We start from the raw sequence: 16,912 nt of genomic DNA on the forward strand, positions 1-16,912 counted from the left end.
ATTGCTGTTTGTGGGAGCTTGCTGTGCGCAAATTGGCTGCTGCGTTTCCCACATTACAACAGTGACCACACTTCAAAAAGTACTTCATTGGCTGCAAAGCGCTTTGGGATGTCCTGAGGTGGTGAAAGGTGCCAGAGAAATGCAAAGTCGTTCTTTTTACGGGAGTGGGAGGTAAGCCATTTTGTAAAATTTGTTTTGATGGGATGTGGGCATCGCTGGCAAGGCCGGCATTTATTGGCCCAGAACTTGGTGTCGGGGGCTTGCCGCGCGTGCAAGCCCCCGATCTGCACTCACCCTGCGCGCCGACATCTGAAGCCTGGGCCTACTTGCATTTCCTGTCAGTGGCCCGGTTCAGATGTCGGCGCGATGTGCTTACCTGATCCAGCGGCGTAGTTAGTGCGATGTGCCGGCTGGGATCAGGTGAGCACTGTACAACCAATCAGGGGAGGGGAAGGTTCATTCATGAGTTTGAGAGTAAGAACTGTCAAACTCATGATAACTACAGGGGCCCAAAACACTATTTAAACTTTAAATAAAAATTTAAAAAACATCCCAATCATTAAATTAAGTATAAAGTTTAAAAAAAAAGAATTTAAACAATTTTTTTTTTGAAAGAAATAAATTTTTAATAAAAAGGGTCTAAAACTAAACTTACCTTATTGTAGATTCTTTAAAATAATAAACCTGTGGAAAAAAAATTCTAAATTACACTAAAACACCACTTACCTGTAAAAATAAATACTTACGTGTGCTTTTTACAAGCGTGAAGACCGGAGGCCTTTACACATGCGCAAATCCCCCAAAACAGAGGAAATCCAAGACGCACGCGCTGCTCCCTACAGCGCACGCGCTAGCCTCTTCACCTCTTGGGTTAGAGGAGAGGAAATGCCGGTTTTCAGCGCATGCGCTGTGCATGCTGAAAACCGGCATTTCCTCCGGCCAGACGCGTGAGTACCCCTTCCGTACTCACGCGTTTGGGGAGGAATTTCTGCCCCAATGTCCATCCCTCATTGCCCCTTGAGAAGGTGGTGGTGAGCCGCCGCCTTGAACCGCTGCAGTCCCGTGTGGTGAAGGTGCTCGCACAGCGCTGTTAGGGAGGGAGTTCCAGGATTTTGACCCAGCGACGATGAAGGATCGGCCGATATATTTCTAAGTCAGGGTGGTGTGTGTGACTCGGAGGGGAACTTGGAGATGGTGGTGTTCCCATGCGCCTGCTGCCCTTGTCCTTCTAGGTGGAAGAGGTCGCGGGTTTGGGAGGTGCAGCCGAAGAAGCCTTGGCGAGTTGCTGCAGTGCATCTTGTAGATGGTACACACTGCAGCCACGGTGCGCCGGTGGTGGAGGGAGTGAATGTTTAAGGTGGCGGATGGGGTGCCAATCAAGCGGGCTGCTTTGTCCTGGATGGTGTCGAGCTTCTCGAGTGGTCAGCCATTCCAGTAACAGTTGGGCTCTGTGCTGCTCCCGTCCGGTAAGAGATACCGAAACATACGGTCTTGTACCAGCAGGTTTCGAAACAGCTTCTACCCCCAGGCCATAAGACTCATGAACGAATAATTTATTATTATTTATTACTGTTGTTTTATTTATTAATACTGTATTTCTATTAGTATTTTTATCAATGTTATGTCATATTTATTCCAATGTTGGGTGGACTCGTAAAAATCAACATTTCATTGTGCAGTACACACGTCTGCTGCATATATGACAAATAAAATTGAATTGAATTGAATTGGACTGTAGACGTTCACCGAATCGATGAGCTGGGATGGGCGAGTCTGTTTGTAACGCGGTAAATTGTATTTGAATAACTTGGCCCATTTTTCCGCAGTTTCGAGACTGTGGATATAGCCTCAAGACCATCCAGATGCGACTGTTGGAAATAGCAAACCAGGTGGATGCAGTGAGTACCGAACCTTCTAACCAGTCCTGCTCTGCGTGTGTCCATGCATGTGTGGCTCGATCTCCTCGTTGCCTGGTCTCGTCCCTCCCCCCTCCCAATGCTCCCACATAGAAACATAGAAGGTAGGAGCAGGAGTAGGCCATTCGGCCCCTCGAGCCCGCTCCGCCATTCAATGAGATCATGGCTAATCATCCAAATTCAGTACCCTGTCCCTGCTTTCTTCCCATATCCCTTGATCCCTTTAGCCTCAAGAAATATATCTAACTCCTCCTTTAATGAATTGGCCTCCACTGCCTTCTGTGGTAGAGAATTCCACAGGTTCACCACTCTCTGGGTGAAGAAATTCCTCCTCATCTCTGTCCTAAATGGCTTACCCCTTAACCTTCGACTGTGACCCCTGGTTCTGGACTCCCCCGCCATCGGGAACATCCTTCCTGCATCTAGTCTGTCTAGTCCTGTTAGAATTTTATAAGTTTCAATGAGATCCCCTCTCGTTCTTCTCCCAGATCTCGGCGCTCCTCCAATTCTGGCCTCTTGAGCATCCCCCGATTTCCATCGCTCCACCATTGACGGCCGTGCCTTCAGCCGCCCGGGCCCCGAGCTCTGGAATTCCCTCCCTAAACCTCTCCGCCTCTCTCTCCTCCTTTAAGACGCTCCTTAAAACCGACCTCTTTGACCAAGCTTTTGGTCACCTGTCCTAATATCTCCTTATAGAATCACAGAATATTACAACACAGAAGGAGGCCATTCGGCCCAGCGTGCCTTTGCCGGCTCTTTCGAAGAGCAGTCCAGTTAGTCCCACTCCCCCGCTCTTTCGCCACATCCCTGCAAATTTTTTCTCCTTCAACTACTTATCCAATTCCCTTACTATTGAATCTGTTTCCACCACCCGATCGGGCGGTGCAGAGGAGATTCAGGAGGATGTTGCCTGGGCTGGGGAATTTTAGCTATGAGGAAAGATTGGGGAGGCCGGGGTTGTTTTCTTTGGAACAGAGGAGGCTGAGGGGAGATTTAATTGAGGTGTGTAAAATTACAGGAAACTTTCGATTTACCGGCACCTAAATAACCGGAAATCTCGGTTAACCGGCAAAATTCAGGAGTAGTTTCAGGTAAGTTTTACTTCATATTGTACTTGCCTTCCTCGATCTGTTGCTGTGCAAGGGTGTGGCTGCAGCTGTTGCTAAGCTACGGAGACGCTTGGAACTTGTGGCCATTGTTCTGAAACTGTTGCTAAGCAACAGGGTTTGTTGCTTTATACGGAGCTGTCAGCTCTCCCTATCTTTTACTATAGCTTTCGGTTATCCGGAATTTTTGATGAACCGGCGTCCCGTCGGTGCCGGATAAAAAAAAAAGTTTCCTGTATGAGGGGCCTGGATAGGAAGGACCTATTTCCCTTAGCAGAGAGGTCAATAACCAGGGGGGCAGAGATTGAAAGTAAAAACAGAAAATGCTGGAGACACTCAGCCGGTCAGGGCAGCATCTGTGAAGAGAGAAACAGAGTTAACGTTTCAGGTCGATGACCTTTCGTCAGAACTGGAAAAAAACAGGAAATGGAACAGATTTTTGAGCAAGTGTAGGGGCTGGGAAAGGGGGGAGGGGAGGAAAGAACAAAAGGGAAGGTCTGTGATAGGATGGAAGGCAGGAGAGATTAAGAGACGTTGAGAGACATTAAGAGATATTCAAGGCAAAAGGAGATGGTAATAGGATTTAAAGTAATTAGTAGAAGGATCAGAGCGGAGTTGAGGGGAACTTTCTTCACCCAGAGGGTGGTGGTGGTCTGGAACTCACTGCCTGAAAGGGTGGTCGAGGCAGGAACCCTCATCGCATTTAAAAAGTACTTGGATATGCGCTGGAAGTGCCGTAACCTCCAAGGCTACGGACCAAGAGCTGGAAAGTGGGATTAGGCTGGAGAGCTCTTTGTCGGCCGGCACGGATAGGATGGGCCGAATGGCCTCCTTCTGTGCCGTAAATTTCTATGATTTCAAATCTTGACCACTCGTTGCGTAAAAAGGTTGTTCCTCTGGTACTTCTGCCTGTGACTCGGTGTCACATTTTGTTTGCTAACGTTACTGTGAAGTGCCTTGGGGGTGGTCTTGCTGCGTTAAAGGCTTAAGTTGTTGCCCGAACCCAACGCGGGGGAAAATAGGTGAAATTGCTGAATCACTAACATGGTGTTGCCGCGCGACCAGTTTTACAGGGCTCTCAACATCCGTGTGGCCCTGGTTGGCGTGGAGGTGTGGAGCAAGGAGGACCCCTTTCAAATCAACAAGAGCCCCGGGGACACCTTGAAGCGCTTTCTGAAATGGAGGGAGGGCGACCTCCTGCCCAGGCTGCACCACGACAACGCGCAGCTGCTCATGTGAGTAACGCAACCGGATTGAGTGCACGTCCCTTCGTACTGTCACTGGACGAAACTTAGGAAGCAGGGTTGGTTGGGACGGAGGGGATTCTCGCTGCCGTCCGCAGCCAGAAGCTGGGAGATGCCAAACGGAGCGCCACCACTGGCCTGAGGGTGTCATTACAGCGTGACGCGTTTACATGGGAAATTTCCGTGCTAAATGTTGACATATAAGTTTATAAGGGGGTAAAAAAATGGCATGGGGAAGTAAGTGGAGACATAGGCTAGGATCTTACCCGGAGAGGCACGTTGGGGGCGGGACTGCTGCCTTTTGGGTTCTAGTCCCCCCCCAGCGACACCCGACGCACAGACGCTATTTTGCATCAATTGGCCTTGTTAAGCCCCACCCTGCGGACTTGCCGGCCAATTAAGAGAAAGCTGGTGTCAGTTGATGATGCGTCATCTGCCAGTTTTCTTAAAGGGAACACCACCATTTCTTTCTGACAGATGATTTTTTTCAGTGTCTGACTGCATTGAGGTGTTGCCAAACACTGGCAATCACTGTACAAAGGTGAACCCTTGTACCCAGGCTCTCCAGTGACTCGCTCCTTAGATTAAAACAGATGGCAGCTGTAGGTGAGGTTACAGAAGCGATCTGTCACTGCTGAGAGAGGCTCTCCCAGTGAGGTGGGACTTAAATAAAAACTTCAAAGCTTGTCACGTAGAGAAAATTCTAAACACATTAAAAATGACTTTCCCAACATTTTCTTACCTCTGCAACTCACCAGTGTCCCATTGGATGCTTCACCCCACATCTGCAGCTGTCATCCATACACAATCATTACAGTAATCGCCCCCATAAGATTTGTGAGGTATTGTGGACAGTTGAGTTCCCAATTACACAGAATTAAATAGAATATACAGAGCAAAAGCAGGTCATTCGGCCCAACCAGGCCGTAAGGCCCTAGATCTGGTCGTCTGTGGTCGGCCGGTGTGGCCCAAGAGGGAAACACTGAAATCTTCAACCCTGTGTTGTTCGCCTCTGAGTCGGAAGGTCGTGGGTTTGAGCCCCACTCCAGAGACTTGAGCCCGTTATCCAGGCCGACACTCCCAGCGCAGTATTGAGGGAGTGCCGCACTGTCGGAGGGGCAGTACTGAGGGAGCGCTGCACTGTCGGAGGGGCAGTACTGAGGGAGCGCTGCACTGTCGGAGGGGCAGTACTGAGGGAGCGCTGCACTGTCGGAGGGGCGGTACTGAGGGAGCGCCACACTGTCGGAGGGGCAGTACTGAGGGAGCGCTGCACTGTCGGAGGGGCAGTACTGAGGGAGCGCCGCACTGTCGGAGGGGCAGTACTGAGGGAGCGCCGCACTGTCGGAGGGGCGGTACTGAGGGAGCGCCGCACTGTCGGAGGGGCAGTACTGAGGGAGCGCCGCACTGTCAGCGGGGCAGTACTGAGGGAGCGCCGCACTGTCAAGAGGTGCCATCTTTGGGGTGAAACATTAAACCGAGGCCCCGTCTGCTCTCTCGGGTGGATGTAAAAGATCCCACGGCCACTATTGGAAGAAGAGTAGGGGGGGGTTCTCCCCGGTGTCCTGGGGCCAATATTTATCCCTCAATCAACATCACTAAAAACAGATGATCCGGTCATTATCACATTGCTGTTTGTGGGAGCTTGCTGTGCGCAAATTGGCTGCTGCGTTTCCCACATTACAACAGTGACCACACTTCAAAAAGTACTTAATTGGCTGTAAAGCGCTTTGGGACGTCCTGAGGTTGTGAAAGGCGCTGGAGAAATGCGAGTTTTTCTTTCTGGAGTTTGGATTTGTTTGAGATCAGAGGATTGGCAATGTTTTTCAATACATTCTGAGGGCTTTTTATGCTAATTTAAGTCTTCCTACACCATTTTTACCCCATTATAAAATGAAATGTCAACATTTACAATGGGAATTTCCCATGTAAACGCGTCACGCTGTAATTACACCCTCAGGCCAGTGGTGGCGCTCCATTTTGCATTTCCCAGTTTCTTGGCCTATACGGCAGAGAGAATCCCCTCTGCTCCAACCGACCCTGGTCCCTTGTAAGTTTCGTCAGGTTATTATACAAAAGTATGTACGAGCGGATTTGATTTTAAAATGCGCGCTGTTCCCAGGTTCGATTACGGTCCGTTCTCGGAAGAAGGAAATATTTCACAAACAGGCAGGCTGCTTTTCGGAGTTTGGCTTTTAATAGGGGCGCAACGAGAAGGAAGAAAGACTTGCATTTCTGTCGCGCCTTTCACCACCTCAGGACGTCCCAAAGCGCTTCACAGCCAATGAAGTACTTTTTGAAGTGTGGTCACTGTTGTAATGTAGGAAACGCAGCAGACAATTTGCGCACAGCAAGCTCCCACAAACAGCAATGTGATAATGACCAGATCATCTGTTTTAGTGATATTGGTTGAGGGATAAATATTGGCCCCAGGACACCGGGGAGAACTCCCCCTGCTCTTCTTCCAATAGTGGCCGTGGTCATTCTATGTCCACCTGAGAGGGCAGATGGGCCTCGGTTTAACGTCTCATCTGAAAGACGGCACCTCCAACACTGCGGCACTCCCTCAGTACTGCCCCTCCGACAGTGCGGTGCTCTCTCAGTACTGCCCCTCTGACACTGCGGCGCTCTCTCAGTACCGCTCATCCGACAGTGCGGCGCTCCCTCAGTGCTGCCCCTCCGACAGTCCGGCGCTCTCTCAGTACTGCCCCTCCGACACTGCGGTGCTCTCTCAGTACTGCCCCTCTGACACTGCGGCGCTCTCTCAGTACCGCTCCTCCGACAGTGCGGCGATTCCTCAGTACCGCCCCTCCCACAATGCGGCGCTCCCTCAGTACTGCCCCTCCGACAGTGCGGCGCTCCCTCAGTACTGCCCCTCCCACAATGCGGCGCTCCCTCAGTACTGCCCCTCCTACAATGCGGCGCTCCCTCAGTACTGCCCCTCCGACAGTGCGGCGCTCCCTCAGTACTGCCCCTCCGACAGTGCGGCGCTCCCTCAGTACTGCCCCTCCGACAGTGCGGCGCTCCCTCAGTACTGCCCCTCCGACAGTGCGGCGCTCCCTCAGTACCGCACTGGGAGTGTCGGCCTAGATTACGGTCTCAAGTCTCTGGAGTGGAACTTGAACCCATGACCTTCTGACTCCGAGGCAAGACAGAGAGAGAGAGAGAGAGAGAGAGAGAGCTGCCCACTGAGTCACGGCTGACACGCGGGTATTTGACGCTCCTTGCCAATTGAGCAGGTGCGCTAGGCCCATGCGTCTAACGTGAGGGTGGAGGATAATTAATCACCTATTGACTTTTTCTTTCCCCAGAGGGGGCACGTTCCAAGGTGGCACGGTTGGCATGGCGTCTCAGAGCTCCATGTGTTCCCGGGATCGTTCGGGTGGAGTCAATGTGGTGAGGGAATTATCTATACTCGGGGTGGGGTGGGGCTGTCTGTGAAGCCTGAGGCCTAGTGACCCAGCGCTACGAGCTATCTTCTCAAAGGATCCTGGGTGGTGAAAAAAATAGATGCATAGAGTAGAAAAGCAGGGAAATTATGATAAACCTGTATAAAACACTGGTTCGGCTTCAACTGGAGTATTAGAAACATAGAAGATAGGAGCAGGAGTAGGCCATTCGGCCCCTCGAGCCTGCTCCGCCATTCAATGCGATCATGGCTGATCATCCAAATTCAGTACCCTGTCCCTGCTTTCTCCCCATACCCCTCGATCCCTTTAGCATTAAGAAATATATCTAACTCCTTCTTCAATATATTTAATGAATTGGCCTCAACTGCCTTGTGTGGTAGAGAATTCCACAGGTTCACCACTCTCTGGGTGAAGAAATTCCTCCTCATCTCTGTCCTAAATGGCCTACCCCTTATCCTTAGACTGTGACCCTGGTTCTGGACTCCCCGACCATCGGGAACATCCTTCCTGCATCTAGTCTGTCTAGTCCTGTTAGAATTTTATAAGTTTCAATGAGATCCCCTCTCATTCTTCTAAACTCCAGCGAGTATAAGCCCAATCGACCCAATCTCTCCTCATACGTCATTCCTGCCATCCCAGGTATCAGTCTGGTGAATCTTCGCTGCACTCCCTCCATGGCAAGAACATCCTTCCTCAGATAAGGCAACCAAAACTGCACACAATACTCAAGGTGTGGTCTCACCAAGGCCCTGTACAACTGCAGCAAGACATCCTTGCTCCAGTACTCGAATCCTCTCTCTATGAAGGTCAGCATACCATTTGCCTTCTTAACCGCCTGTGTCCAATTCTGCGCACCGCACTTTAGGAAGGATGTGAAGGCCTTAGAGAGGGTGCAGAAAAGATTTACCAGAATGGTTTCCAGGGATGAGGGGACTTCAGTTACGTGGATGGACTGGAGCAGCCGGGGTTGTTCTCTGTGGAGCAGAGAAGGTTGAGAGGAGATTTCGACCGTTGGCCCCCGCTGGAAGGCGCGGGAGGAGCCCCTGCCCCTCCGCACGTGGTGCCCCTCAGGGTTGAATAGCCGCCTCTCACACAAGATCCAGCACCTTGCGGAAAGTGGAGAACGGGAGGAGAAGGAATGAGGTAGAATTCCATATTGCCAAGTCAACACTCATCGCTGTTTTCCAAATCCCATCTACAGTTAGCCCAATTTTTCTACAATATTCCTTGTACATTAACCCACCTCCCCCCACCCACCTAAAGCCCAGTGAATCTGCAATACCCCAGGGCACTCTTGACTATTGGCCATCCAACCTTTGTAACCGTTAAGTCCTGGAGAGCGGACCTTCCTGTGGTGGTTGGAACACTTCCCACTGGTCATCGGTTAACCTTCCCAGTCAAACCTCGTAATAGGGAGCCTAGTCCTCGCTCAACAACAACAACTTTCATTTATCTAGCGCCTTTAACGTAGTAAAACGTCCCAAGGCGCTTCACAGGAGCGATTATCAAACAAAACTTGACACCGAGACACAGAAGGAGATATTAGGACAGGTGACCAAAAGCTGGGTCAAAGAGGTCGGTTTTAAGGAGCGTCTTAAAGGAGGAGAGAGAGGCGGAGAGGTTTAGGGAGGGATTTCCAGAGCTCAGGGCCCAGGCGGCTGAAGGCACGGCCACCAATGGTGGAGCGATGGAAATCGGGGGATGCTCAAGAGGCCGGAATTGGAGGAGCGCAGAGATCTCGGAGAAGAATGAGAGGGGATCTCATTGAAATTCTAACAGGGCCAGACAGACTAGATGCAGGAAGGATGTTCCCGATAGTCGGGAAGTCCAGAACCAGGGGTCACAGTCTAAGGATAAGGGGTAAGCCATTTAGGACAGAGATGAGGAGGAATTTTTTCTTCACCCAGCTGAAGGCACGGCTGCCAATGGTGGAGCGATGGGAATCGGGGGATGCTCGAGAGGCCGGAATTGGAGGAGCCCAGAGATCGCGGAGGGTTGTAGGGCTGGAGGAGGAGGTTACAGAGATGGGGAGAGGGGGGGAATTTTAAAGGATGAGGATTTTAAAATCGAGGCGTTGCCGGACCGGGAGCCAGTGTAGGTCAGCGAGCAGAGGCCATGTCGCAGGAAGCTGACCAGTTAGAATTGGTGGATGGGGGTCATCCCTGAGCTCTACCAACCTGTGCTTACCTTCTCTGGGCTTTGGTGACATGCTGACACTTGGACAAGGTGGCGAGTTAAAAGATTAACAGTCCCAATATAAACAGGATGGCTTTGAAGTGTCGTGGCAGGAAAGTATAGCTTATCCTCTGATATGTAGCGTGCTTGTGCCAAGAAATACTAGGCCGTAGTGACGTTGGCCGTGAGTGACTAAAGTGCAACTTTAGTGTAATAAATAGGGTTAGAGGGATCCATTCGCTATAGTATAGAAAGATGAGGGTCGATTAAAGCCTGTTCTTCACTGATGTTAGTAACAGTTAGATCAGGAAGTCTTGTTTAAGGGAAGTATCTTTGGGGTAAAAAACTACAATTGTTTACATGAATAGTCTGTCTACAAAGGATTTGGGAATAGATACGTCATGAAGTCTTACCTTTGATGTCGGCAAAGTACGCTGTGTCAAGGAACATGGTTTTCCACAGTAATTCACAGGGCTCAAGTCACGGAAACCGAAAAACCACTCCCTGATCCGGGTTGGGTTGATCCTGCAACCTCAGTATCGTAGGAACAGGAGGAGGCCACTCAGCCGCTCCAGCCTGTTCCGCCATTCAATGAGATCACGGCTGATCTGCGACCTAACTCCATTTACCCGCCTTTGGCCCCATATCCCTTAATACCTTTGGTTAACAAAAATCTATCGATCTCAGATTTAAAATTAACAACTGACCCCGCATCAATTGCCGTTTGCGGAAGAGAGTTCCAAACCTCTACCACCCTTTGTGTGTAGAAGTGTTTCCTAACTTCACTCCTGAAAGGTCTGGCTCTAATTTTTAGACTCTGCCCCCTAGTCCTAGACTCCCCAACCAGCGGGAATAATTTCTCTCTCTCTACCCTATCTGTTCCCCTTAATATCTTGAAAACTTTGATCAAGTCAACACTTAACCTTCTAAATTCCAGGGAATACAACCCTAGTTTGTGTAATCTCTCCTCGTAACTTAACCCTTGGAGTCCCAGTACCAACAAAGCCTGCTCCAAATGCTAGGCTACGAAGTGTCTCGAGCTCACTCAGAACGTGTGGTTGTGAACCAGAGAAGGGAGGAGGTTGAACGCTAGCGATGATCCCAGGAGGTGAAAGGATATTCACTAGTCCTAGTCCCTTTGGGGCGATCCCGGATCAGGCGTATTTCTCAGATGTTGGCCTTCAACTAAAGTTTGAGGTAGCCGAATCCTAAAGAGGTTTAACTGGGTCTAAAGGTCCGGGCTATCTCTCCCTAAAGGAAAGGAACAACCTGAGAATGTTACCATCCTCCAGATAGCACTTTTAATAAGTTTAGCCAGACTGTAACGTCCCGGATATGATGAGGGTCCGGAGATCTCCTTCAGAAATGTACCTCGCCACCAAAGAGTGTACAGAGATTGGGTTCACGAGTTATTGATACAGAAGACTTATGTGAGACAATTCTAAAAATATGTAGAGATTTATTAAAAGAACCGACATGTAATTTACAGTTGGTGCATCAGTCAATCGCTATGTTAACAGTTCTAAAAAGAGAAAAAATACGATCTTATTTTTAACAGAGAATCTTACTTTTAAATCTTAACTTCGCTACAATATTACAGCTCTTAACATTTTCTATACAGGATATCGATCAATATCAAAATACCTTTGATCCCCGAGGTACAAAGAGTGGAAGACTACAGAGCCGCCTCTGTAGCCGAGAATCGCTTTGCCCGATTTAAAGCCTCATTTGAGACTTCAATATTTATACCCTTTTTCAGTTGTATCCCATAAGGTTTCTGCTGATCCAAGTTAATTATCACTATTCTTCTTTCTGCTGATCTCTTGCAATTCTTACTGCGACATCGGCAATAGTGATTGGGAGTTTTTACCATATAGATGTGATGGCAGATGTCCCTTATTTTGCGTGCCATCTTTACGAGGGCAGATGTTCCTTATCTTATGGGCCATCTTTAAGAGGTTTAATTGAAATCACTTATCCAGGGTTGACCATTGTTTTGTTCCCAAAAGGTCAGCCACTCGGAGCCACCCATTCTTCTGTTTCAATAAGGTTACTTATTCAGGGTCAACAACTTGACCTGTTTCAATAGCCAGAATTCTTTCATAGCTATTTCATACTTAGGTTTCTAAATTTCCAACCCCAGTTTGTCATGTTCCAAAGAATTTATACGGTAGAGTTCCTTATAAGGTACTCTTCCGGGTCAACCACTGTCTTACCTCAGCGAGGCCAGAATTCTTTCATAAGATAGTGTATTTTTCTAAAATGGCTATCTAGTTTATTTTTCTAAAAAGGTTCTGACGTGAGAAAATTACTAAGCACTTGGTCTAAGCGTTAAAGCTTTAATCAACTGTTTTACAACATGGAGGTCTAGTTGTGTCCTTCACTAGTTCCTGTTAAGAATGTCCTGCGCAAGCTGGGCCCGTGCCCGAGTATTTATACTCTCCCTGGACAGCGCCACCCGCAGGCCGCTCAGTATTATTTCATAAGTCTTTCTTTCATGAATGACTGATTCATGTCAGGTTATATAGTATATTCCGTCACAGAGGCTCACTCATCTTGTCCTTTCCCCTAGGATCACTCGGTCAGTGTGCTGGGAGTAGCGTCCACTGTGGCCCATGAACTGGGGCACAACCTGGGAATCAGTCACGACACGGACGACCGGAGGTGCACCTGTTTGAACCCTAAGCGGCTGGGAGGCTGCATTATGGAGCCATCGACGGGGTATGACTGCAGCGGGGCGCGGTGCGGCGCTTAACCTGGAAGGCCCTGGCGCGATTTGAAAAGACCCTCGCTTATTGAGTCGGACGGTCGTGAGTTCGAGCCTCCACTCCAGAGATTTGAGCACAAAAATCCAGGCCGACACTCCCAGTGCCAGTACTGAGGGAGCGCCGCACTGTCAGAGGGGCAGTACTGAGGGAGCGCCGTACTGAGGGAGCGCCGTACTGTCGGAGGGGCGGTACTGAGGGAGCGCCGTACTGAGGGAGCGCCGCACTGTCGGAGGGGCGGTACTGAGGGAGCGCCGCACTGTCAGGGGGGCAGTACTGAGGGAGCGCCGCACTGTCGGAGGGGCAGTACTGAGGGAGCGCCGCACTGTCGGAGGGGCAGTACTGAGGGAGCGCCGCACTGTCAGAGGGGCAGTACTGAGGGAGCGCCGCACTGTCGGAGGGGCGGTACTGAGGGAGCGCCGCACTGTCGGAGGGGCAGTACTGAGGGAGCGCCGCGCTGTCGGAGGGGCAGTACTGAGGGAACGCCGCATTATCGGAGGGGCAGTACTCAGGGAGCACCGCACTGTCGGAAGGGCAGTACTGAGGGAACGCCGCACTGTCGGAGGGGCAGTAATGAGGGAGCTTTACACTGTATCTAACCCGTGCTGTACCTGCCCTGGGAGTGTTTGATGGGACAGTGTAGAGGGAGCTTTACTCTGTATCTAACCCGTGCTGTACCTGCTTTGAGGAAAGATGTATTGACCCTCTCTCTCTCCCTCCGCCAGCTTCCTCCCAGGTCAAGCCTTCAGCAGTTGCAGTCGAGACGATCTGGAACGAAGCCTGAAGCACGGAGGAGCAATGTGTCTGTTCAACTTCCCCGCCTCGGTCCAGCTCTTTGGGGGTCAGCGGTGCGGCAACCTGTACGTGGAGGAAGGAGAGGAGTGCGACTGCGGACTGGCGGATGTGAGGAGGCTGCAGAAATGTCTTGAACTAATGATGCAGGAGATTTTAGTGCCCATAGGGGACTGGGGGGACGGGCGCTGGGTTGGGCACCTACGATGGCATTGACCGCTGGCCGAACAACGGGCATTGTTGACCAGATGGGCCTTGGTGATGGGATGGGTCCCCGATGATGGGATGGCTCGCTGTTTGTGGTCTGTGTTTTCCTCCCTGCGGTGACGAACAATGAGCGGGCATCTTTACTCCCTTCCCCTCCCCTCCCGCGGGCGCTGACCCTTACTGGACCACAGTTCCAAAGCTGGTGCCCCGCAATCCCCGAGACATTGTCTAAAGGGGCTCCGTCCGACGTGGTGAGCTTTGGCCGTCTATTTGGCTAAGGGAGGCATTGCCTGAAAGTCTGAGAATTTCATCGTCCGACGTCCGCACGCTCTTGCCCAACAAGAGCGAGCGACCATAGAAACTTAGAAACATAGAAGATAGGAGCAGGAGTCGGCCATTCGGCCCCTCGAGCCTGCTCCACCATTCAATGAGATCATGGCTGATCATCCAAATTCAGCACCCTGTCCCTGCCTTCTCCCCATATCCCTTGATCCCTTTAGCCTTAAGAAATATATCCAACTCTTTCTTGAATATATTTAATGAACTGGCCTCCACCGCCCTCTGTGGCAGAGAATTCCACAGGTTCACCACTCTCTGGGTGAAGAAATTCCTCCTCATTTCAGTCCTAAATGGCTTACCCCTTATCCTTAGACTGTGACCCCTGGTTCTGGACTCCCCGGCCATCGGGAACATCCTTCCTGCATCTAGTCTGTCCAGTCCTGTCAGAATGTTATAGGTTTCGATGAGATCCCCTCTCATTCTTTTAAACTCCAGCGAGTATAAGCCCAATCGACCCAATCTCTCCTCATACGTCATTCCTGCCATCCCAGGTATCAGTCTGGTGAATCTTCGCTGCACTCCCTCCATGGCAAGAACATCCTTCCTCAGATAAGGCGACCAAAACTGCACACAATACTCAAGGTGCGGTCTCACCAAGGCCCTGTACAACTGCAGCAAGACATCCTTGTTCCTGTACTCGAACCCTCTCGCTACGAGTACCAGTTGGATCATTCCCTTGTCCCCCCTTTCCTTTCTTAGCCCAGGGGGCTCTGAGACCCGTGGCAGCGTCCTTCCTGTCCAGACTGATGCCAGGAAGTGAATCTGTGACCTTAGTAACTCGCCCTGTGCTGCATTTATCCACTTGCTCTTTGAGGAGCTGAATGGCTCCTCGTATTTAGAAACATAGAAACATAGAAAAATAGGAGCAGGAGTCGGCCATTCGAGCCTGCTCCGCCATTCAATATGATCATGGCTGATCCTCTATCTCAATACCATATTCCCGCTCTCTCCCCATACCCCTTGATGCCTGTTGTGACTAGAAATCTATCTGTCTCCTTCTTAAATATATTCAGTGACTTGGCCTCCACAGCCTTCTGTGGTAGAGAATTCCACAGGTTCACCACCCTCTGAGTGAAGAAATTTCCGCTCATCTCTGTCCTAAATGTCCTACCCCGTATCCTGAGACTGTGACTCCTCGTTCTAGGCCCCCCCCAGCCAGGGGAAACATCCTCCCTGCATCCAGTCTGTCGAGTCCTGTCAGAGTTTTATACGTTTCCACGAGATCCCCCTCTCATTCTTCTAAACTCTGGTGAATACAGGCCTAGTCGACCCAATCTCTCCTCATACAACAGTCCTACCATCCCAGGAATCAGTCTGGTGAACCTTCGCTGCACTCCCTCTATGAAAAGTATATCCTTTCTTAGGTAAGGAGATCAAAGCTGCACGTAAAATTTCTCCTCATCTCAGTCCTAAATGTCCTACCCCGTATCCTGAGACTGTGACCCCTCGTTCTAGACCCCCCCCCCCCCCCCCCAGCCAGGGGAAACATCCTCCCTGCATCCAGTCTGTCTAGCCCTGTCAGAATTTTATACGTTTCAATGAGATTTGAAAGGCAGGGGGTGAAATGCTGAGGTATAAAACCCCGATTGGCGTTTTCCCTGGTGTTGTGGAGTATTTTAAACCAACACTTGACACAAGGTTTTAGATCGACAGTCAAGTTGTCTTTATTGCACCGGTGGTAAGCATGGCCACCTCATGTTAAATTCAGTCCCGCCACCTGATTGGATCTTGGCCCGCATGCACCTTCACGGATTGGTTACAAATCTTAATATAAAGATAGAAACATAGAAGATAGGAGCAGGAGTAGGCCATTCGGACCCTCGAGCCTGCTCCGCCATTCAATGAGATCATGGCTGATCATCCAATTTCAGTACCCTGTCCCTGCTTTCTCCCCATATCCCTTGATCCCTTTAGCCTTAAGAAATATATCCAACTCCTTCTTGAATATATTTAATGAATAAGCCTCAACTGCCTTGTGTGGTAGAGAATTCCACAGGTTCACCACTCTCTGGGTGAAGAAATTCCTCCTCATTTCTGTCCTAAATGGCCTACCCCTTATCCTTAGACTGTGACCCCTGGTTCTGGACTCCCCGACCATCGGGAACATCCTTCCTGCATCTAGTCTGTCCAGTCCTGTCAGAATGTTATAAGTTTCAATGAGATCCCCTCTCATTCTTCTAAACTCCAGCGAGTACAAGCCCAATCGTCCCAATCTCGCCTCATACGTCATTCCTGCCATCCCAGGTATAGGCCTAGTGAATCTTCGCTGAACTCCTTCCATGGCAAGAACATCCTTCCTCAGATAAGGTGACCAAAACTGCACACAATACTCAACATGTATAAGCTGCCTCTTCAATCAATCACTCAAACTGCTGAATGCTAATTAAAAGATACCTTGGAATGTAACCAAGGTAATAAAGTTCTTACGGGCAGTTGAAATGCTGGACATCCAGTCTCCATTTAATTGTTTTATTTCTCTCCAAAGGTCAGCTATCTTTGACCGCACCTTTATGGATGTGGTCTTTCATGTTAATCCCTGTCCTTCCTTACACTAAACTGGTGTGGAGATGCCGGTGTTGGACTGGGGTGGACAAATGTAAGAAGTCACACAACACCAGGTTATAGTCCAACAGTTTTATTTGAAATCACAAGCTTTCGGAGCGCTGCTCCTTCGTCAGGTGAAGTGGAGAGATGCATAAAGACACAGCTTATATAGTCAGAGAATAATGCCAGATGATTACAGGTAATCTTTCTAACACGACAACGCAAAATCGTAGAGCAGAAACTGATAGCCAAGTTCCGCACTCATGAGGACAGCCTCAACCGGGATCTTGGGTTCATGTCACGCTACATGTAACCCCACCTGACGTAGGGTCATCCAGACTCGAGTCATCGTTGGCTTGTTCTCTCTACACAGATGTGGCCAGACCTGCTGTGATTTCCAGCAAAGAAAATGTTTTT

General features: G+C 49.9%; 1 protein-coding gene across 1 annotated transcript in view; it reads left to right on the forward strand.

Moving 5' to 3' along the window:
• Positions 1 to 16,912, forward strand: part of adam15 (ADAM metallopeptidase domain 15) — a 135,675-nt gene that overhangs the window by 63,944 nt on the left and 54,819 nt on the right. Inside the window, 5 exon segments of the mRNA XM_085978274.1 lie at positions 1,827 to 1,898; positions 4,088 to 4,257; positions 7,575 to 7,659; positions 12,421 to 12,569; positions 13,339 to 13,516. Coding sequence (XP_085834400.1) covers positions 1,827 to 1,898; positions 4,088 to 4,257; positions 7,575 to 7,659; positions 12,421 to 12,569; positions 13,339 to 13,516 — 654 coding nt within the window.

The sequence above is a fragment of the Somniosus microcephalus genome, unplaced genomic scaffold (genome assembly GCF_052327205.1).
Source record: "Somniosus microcephalus isolate GS21.2 unplaced genomic scaffold, FLI_Smic_1.0 unresolved_chr7, whole genome shotgun sequence".
Lineage (NCBI taxonomy): Eukaryota > Metazoa > Chordata > Chondrichthyes > Squaliformes > Somniosidae > Somniosus > Somniosus microcephalus.